The 6,538-nt window shown below is 50.1% G+C and overlaps 1 protein-coding gene across 1 annotated transcript in view; it reads right to left on the bottom strand.

The window, feature by feature from the left end:
* OBSCN (obscurin, cytoskeletal calmodulin and titin-interacting RhoGEF) overlaps positions 1-4,329 on the bottom strand; it is a gene marked incomplete at its 5' end in the record, with an annotated part of 100,648 nt that extends 96,319 nt beyond the window's left edge. Inside the window, 2 exons of the mRNA XM_014538577.1 lie at positions 81-506; positions 3,981-4,329. Coding sequence (XP_014394063.1) covers positions 81-506; positions 3,981-4,329 — 775 coding nt within the window. The remainder of the gene's footprint in view (positions 1-80; positions 507-3,980) is intronic.
* Between the last annotated feature and the right edge of the window lie 2,209 nt (positions 4,330-6,538).

Below are 6,538 nucleotides of genomic sequence, written 5' to 3'. Positions count from 1 at the left end.
CTCCAGGGCCAGGCAGAACCTGGCGGCCACCTCTGCGGAGGGGAAGGACGTCAGCCCGGAGGGGCTCGGGCCCTGGAGACCCGCTCTGTGCTTTGCTTTGGGGTCGTGCGCCCTGAGCCCCACCCGTACCCACTCCCGGACAAGACACTGCCTGCTCGCCCTCAGTGAGACCCAGCAGGCGCGAGGTTCGCAGAGGACTGCGCTGCCCGCTGACCGCTGACCTTCCACCTGCACCGGGAAGTCCTGCGCCTCGGCGCCTACGCAGCAGCTGTACACCGCGCTGTCCAGGGTCTGCGCACCGCGCACCGTCAGGGTGTGCGTGTCCCCCAGGCTGGCCGTCTGGTGCCGCTTGCTACGGCGAATCTCCACGCCGTCCTTGAGCCATGTCACCGCAGCCACAGAGGGTGCGGCCAGCGTGGCAGTCAGGACGATGTCCTCGTGTTCTTTGACCACCAGAAGCCCCCTGCGGTCGGGTCTCTCCAGGGCTGGGGACTCAGGCTCTGGCTCTGGGGTGCAGAGGGAAGGAGCAGGAGGGTTAGTCATCAAGAAAGTGGGGACCCTGCTTCCCTGGCCTGGTCCCTGCCTGCTTCGGGCCATACTATGGGAGAAGACCTAAAGTGGGACTGGCCCAAGCTCCAACTGCTATGCAACGCCTTGCTCACCCAGTCCTTGGCTGCTGCTTCCACTGAGCAAGCCCAAGAGGGAACGCCTCAGAGCGCCACACCCCCTGATGGCCACCATCCAGGCTCTCGGGGGCCATGAAGAGTGGCCAAGAGGAGTCAGCTGCAGGGGACCGCAGGCCTGGAGCCACAAGCTCTGTCTGACCAAGAGCCTAGAGGTTTCGATGCCTGCCCTCCAGGGAAGCCTGGGCCCAGGACAGAGGCTGAGAGGCTGTAACACCCTGAGTGCCTCAGCATGTGGGGGGAGTGCACAGCAGCACCAAAGGGGGAGGGGGAAAGCCCCAGAAGGGGCCCAAGAGGGTCCCTGTAAGAGCCCATCCAGGGGATCACCTGAACACAGGCCGGCTGTACCATGGGGGGCAGGTCGGCAAGGGGATGGGGGCTGTGTCCGCCAGCTCAAGACCAACACCTACAGCAGGACTCAGAAACCCAGAGATGCTGTCATCAGCTGGGGGCTATAAGGGACAGGCAGCACACCAGCAGGACCAGTGCCAGCCCTGGATGTGCCCCAGCAGAGGTCAGGTACCCCGGCTGACTTAACAATTGCATGACAGTCAGGAACCCAAGGCCAGTGATAGGGACCCAAACTCCACTGAGGAAAAAGGCATCCAAAGCCAGAGCCCCTCTGGTGAGGTTCTCCAGAGCAAGGCTGGACTCAGTACCTGCAAGGGGAGACTTAAAACAGAAAACTGTGTGCTCCAGGCCCAGACAGAGAATGCGCATTTCCACAGGCCTCAGCCATTAACAGCCTGTAGAAACCTCCAGGAAAGGTTCCATTCTGGGGAAGGTGAGGATGTGGAAACAAGGAGCAAAAATCTGGATAAAACAGGTCCACAATGCCTGGGACTATGGTCTTAGCCGAGGTCCTCAGTCACAAGAGCTCAGTAGAGGAAGAGGCCTGAGACAGGGCATGTCCATAGAAACCAACACTGGTGCAACCACAACGACAGCCTTGCACAGCATGTCAAGACAATGCCTGTCACTTGATTCCTCAGGTACTTGTTCTCTCTGCCCAGACAGGTACCCACCTGGGACATCTAGGCCCTCCAGCAGAGGGACTTCAGGCCATGAGGTGTGCACACACCCTCCCCAGGTGACCAAGTCTTTCCCGGTTGTGCAGGGACCATTCCCACCCAGCGAGGGACAGTTCCTGGGCTCCACCTCCCACCCGCACTCCCTGTGTCACCTGCTGGCCACCTAGGGCACTGAGCTGTGCCTCCTGAGCCTGTCTCTGCCATGGTTTGGATGACTCACAAAATGGTGGACCTTTGCTATGTTTTCGGTCTTTACTGTTTGCTCTTCTGCGGTGTGTCTGTTCATGGGCATTTTGGACACCATAATATTTCTCCCCACTCCCACCAAGTCTAATAATTTATCTTTTGCATAAGTCATATTATCAGAATTTCACTTCAGGTTTTTCACACTTTTGTATGTCTCACTTTATTTCCTGCTTTCCTGCTGACGACAGTGGTGACTGTGAACCCCGTTGCCTGGTCCCTGATCTCACAGGCACAGCTTTCAAGTGTCACTTAGTGTGATTAGCTGGTTTTCCTTCAGTGTCATTTATCAGAAGAAGGATGAACCGTTTTATTTCTAATTGGCTAAGAATCTGCGGCATGAAGAGATATTGATAAACTATTTCTTCCACACTTCTGACATTAAATGTTATCAAACTCAACTCTGCATTGATGAGGCGATCGCTTCATACTTTAGTTTCAATCTGCTCACGTCATGAGGTATGTTGATTTGCTGACCTTTGTAGTGCTCACACACCCGGGCCGTGTCTTTCATTATAGTGCATCGTCCTCTTAATACACTGCCGATTCATTTTGATACTACTTAGCTTCAGATTTCGGCCTTGGTCTCCACAATGCATTGGCCCACTATTTCCACTATCCCCGTCAGATGTTGGTGATAGATGCCATGCTGTTGCCGCATAATAAACCAGAGACTGTGTGTCCTTCTCTAGCTCTAGAAGGATCTCCATGAACATGCAATACTTTCCTTACGGAATAGTTCATATAATTTTCCAGTGGAGCCACTGGGGTGTCATCGTCACCTATAAGATCTTTTTTTTCCTTTTTTTTTTAAACTGTGGTTCCTTTTATTGAAACGGTTGTAGGACTATTTGAGCTGTCAAAATCGTATGCCACTTTTCATATAGTTTTCTAATAATCTGGTCAATTTCTCAAAACTTCTCAGATTTACTCCTACAAAATAATTTGTCATATTCTCCTATAGTAGCAATTACAAATGTTTGGTTTTGTTTTGTTTTTTTTTTTGTATCTATACACACCCACAAGCTGTTGTACACACTTATAACACCAAACTGTTAGTTGGAGGCACCTGGATGTCGAATTGAGGTTAAAACTCTCCTCACTAAATGAAAATAGTTAGTTCACAGACATCTCTGTGAACACCATGGACAGGGACAAATACACATGTGTCCTTAGGAAATACTATGACATAAATACTGACTCAACAGTTAAGGGCTATCGCTATAGTTACTTGTCTTCAACAAGGCATGCAGTGTGGGAGAAGCTCCTGATTCCTCTCCATGTCCAAATCTGGTATACATCAGAGTCCCAGGGGATTCTGACACAGGACTCAAAAAGAAACCGAGATGTACTTTAGGAGGAGAATTCCAGACCTCACAGGTACAGGACCCCGACACACACGTGCCAATCCTCTGGTCTCTGTGTACTTTTTTGCACAGATCTTGCAAGAAAACACGGATCTAGATTTTGCGACAAGTGAGGATCCAGTAACTTCTCCATCCACATGCAAAGGAGTGCCCTAAGAAACTACAATTTGCTACCACACTGTTCAGTCTGAGATGGATCCAAGTAAGATTGGGTGGCAGCAACTTCCCCACATTCTGTTGTAATGAAATTCAAACGTGTCTCTGCCCGTGTTGCTGGCTGTGGGCATTTGGGAGCTACCAGGACTTGGGGAGTAGGAAATTCACATAACACAGGTAAGAGACGTCTGGTCTACCTCAGACTCCACGTGAAAGGTAGAGCCCGAGTTCCGGCTGGAGAGGGGCACCCAGAAGTCTCTGGCAGGTGCTGGGAACTATGACTGAGCAAAACCTGAGCACCACTCAGCGTGTACAGGAAGACCTCTCCCTTCTGCTCACACTTTGCCCACCCAGCCTGGTCTGGCCCCACCACTGGGATGATATGGGAGATGGAGGATAGAAGGCTAAAGAGGTGAGGTCCAGTGGAAAGAGCCCCAGGTGTGTCCGGCTGTAGTCATTACCTACACACAAGGCTAAGTTAGTGCCACCAAAGAACCGACCTGGGACATCTAGGTTGAAGGTGACCTTCTGGCCCCCGGCCTCGCAGGTGTACTCCCCGCTGTCCCCCTTCGCCGCCTGCTGCAGCACCAGCCGCCGGGTGCAGCCCGTGGCCTCCACGCGCACTTTCGAGCTCCCGCTCAGCTTCTTGCCATCCTTGTACCACGTCACCTGCGTCTGAGCCTGGGCCACCTCGCAGCTCAGCGTGGCACTGGCCCCGGCCGTGGCCTTCACCTCGCTGTGTGCCGACTGCTCCTTGGCAAACACCACCGTGGGCTCTGGGGACAGGGAGGGATGCACAGGGTCAAAGATATTTTCTAAATCACGAGGACAGCACTGGGGAAGGAAGGACTAAGCAGGGACGTGGCAGGACGGGAAAATTCTCAAGGTTCTGTGTGACCCGCAGAAGCCCCAGCACCTTCTCAGCACAAGTAGCTCATTCATCTGCACATGGACCACTGCCCAGGGAGCGGTCCCAGCTGGAGACACCGTGAAGGACTTCTCCGGAGCACACACCCTCCAGCAGAGGGACTTCAGGCCATGAGGTGTGCACACACCCTCCCCAGGTGACCAAGTCTTTCCCGGTTGTGCAGGGACCATTCCCACCCAGCGAGGGACAGTTCCTGGGCTCCACCTCCCACCCGCACTCCCTGTGTCACCTGCTGGCCACCTAGGGCACTGAGCTGTGCCTCCTGAGCCTGTCTCTGCCATGGTTTGGATGACTCACAAAGTGGTGGACCTTTGCTATGTTTTCGGTCTTTACTGTTTGCTCTTCTGCGGTGTGTCTGTTCATGGGCATTTTGGACACCATAATTCTCCCCACTCACTCACCACTTTATTTCCTGCTTTCCTGCTGACGACAGTGGTGACTGTGAACCCCGTTGCCTGGTCCCTGATCTCACAGGCACAGCCAAGTGTCACTATTATCGGAATTTCACTTCAGGTTTTTCACACTTTTGTATGTCTCACTTTATTTCCTGCTTTCCTGCTGACGACAGTGGTGACTGTGAACCCCGTTGCCTGGTCCCTGATCTCACAGGCACAGCTTTCAAGTGTCACTTAGTGTGATTAGCTGGTTTTCCTTCAGTGTCATTTATCAGAAGAAGGATGAACCGTTTTATTTCTAATTGGCTAAGAATCTGCGGCATGAAGAGATATTGATAAACTATTTCTTCCACACTTCTGACATTAAATGTTATCAAACTCAACTCTGCATTGATGAGGCGATCGCTTCATACTTTAGTTTCAATCTGCTCACGTCATGAGGTATGTTGATTTGCTGACCTTTGTAGTGCTCACACACCCGGGCCGTGTCTTTCATTATAGTGCATCGTCCTCTTAATACACTGCCGATTCATTTTGATACTACTTAGCTTCAGATTTCGGCCTTGGTCTCCACAATGCATTGGCCCACTATTTCCACTATCCCCGTCAGATGTTGGTGATAGATGCCATGCTGTTGCCGCATAATAAACCAGAGACTGTGTGTCCTTCTCTAGCTCTAGAAGGATCTCCATGAACATGCAATACTTTCCTTACGGAATAGTTCATATAATTTTCCAGTGGAGCCACTGGGGTGTCATTCGTCACCTATAAGATCTTTTTTTTCCTTTTTTTTTTAAACTGTGGTTCCTTTTATTGAAACGGTTGTAGGACTATTTGAGCTGTCAAAATCGTATGCCACTTTTCATATAGTTTTCTAATAATCTGGTCAATTTCTCAAAACTTCTCAGATTTATGCCTACAAAATAATTTGTCATATTCTTCTATAGTAGCAATTACAAATGTTTGGTTTTGTTTTGTGTTTTTTTTTGTATCTATACACACCCACAAGCTGTTGTACACACTTATAACACCAAACTGTTAGTTGGAGGCACCTGGATGTCGAATTGAGGTTAAAACTCTCCTCACTAATTATCAATAGTTAGTTCACAGACATCTCTGTGAACACCATGGACAGGGACAAATACACATGTGTCCTTAGGAAATACTATGACATAAATACTGACTCAACAGTTAAGGGCTATCGCTATAGTTACTTGTCTTCAACAAGGCATGCAGTGTGGGAGAAGCTCCTGATTCCTCTCCATGTCCAAATCTGGTATACATCAGAGTCCCAGGGGATTCTGACACAGGACTCAAAAAGAAACCGAGATGTACTTTAGGAGGAGAATTCCAGACCTCACAGGTACAGGACCCCGACACACACGTGCCAATCCTCTGGTCTCTGTGTACTAAAAAAAATAGAAGCAGGGGCATAGAAAGGGAATGGACTGATAATTCTTGGGGGGAAGGAGGTGTGGGGGGTGTGGGAAGAGACTGGACAAAAATCTTACACCTATGGATGAGGACAGTGGTAGGGGGTAAGGGCATGGGGTGGGGTGGGAACCTGGTGGAGGGGAGATATGGTGGAAAAAGAGGAACATCTGTAATAATCTGAACAATAAAAGATTTATTAATTTAAAAAACAAATTAAAAAAATAAATAAAAGTTAAAACTCAAAAAAAATAAAATAAAATAAAATAAAACTCTCCTCACTAAATGAAAATAGTTAGTTCAC

This window comes from Myotis brandtii, unplaced genomic scaffold (genome assembly GCF_000412655.1).
Source record: "Myotis brandtii unplaced genomic scaffold, ASM41265v1 scaffold193, whole genome shotgun sequence".
Taxonomy (NCBI): domain Eukaryota; kingdom Metazoa; phylum Chordata; class Mammalia; order Chiroptera; family Vespertilionidae; genus Myotis; species Myotis brandtii.
The sequence above is the reverse complement of the archived record's forward strand: the minus strand, read 5'-3'. Positions and strand labels throughout refer to the sequence as shown.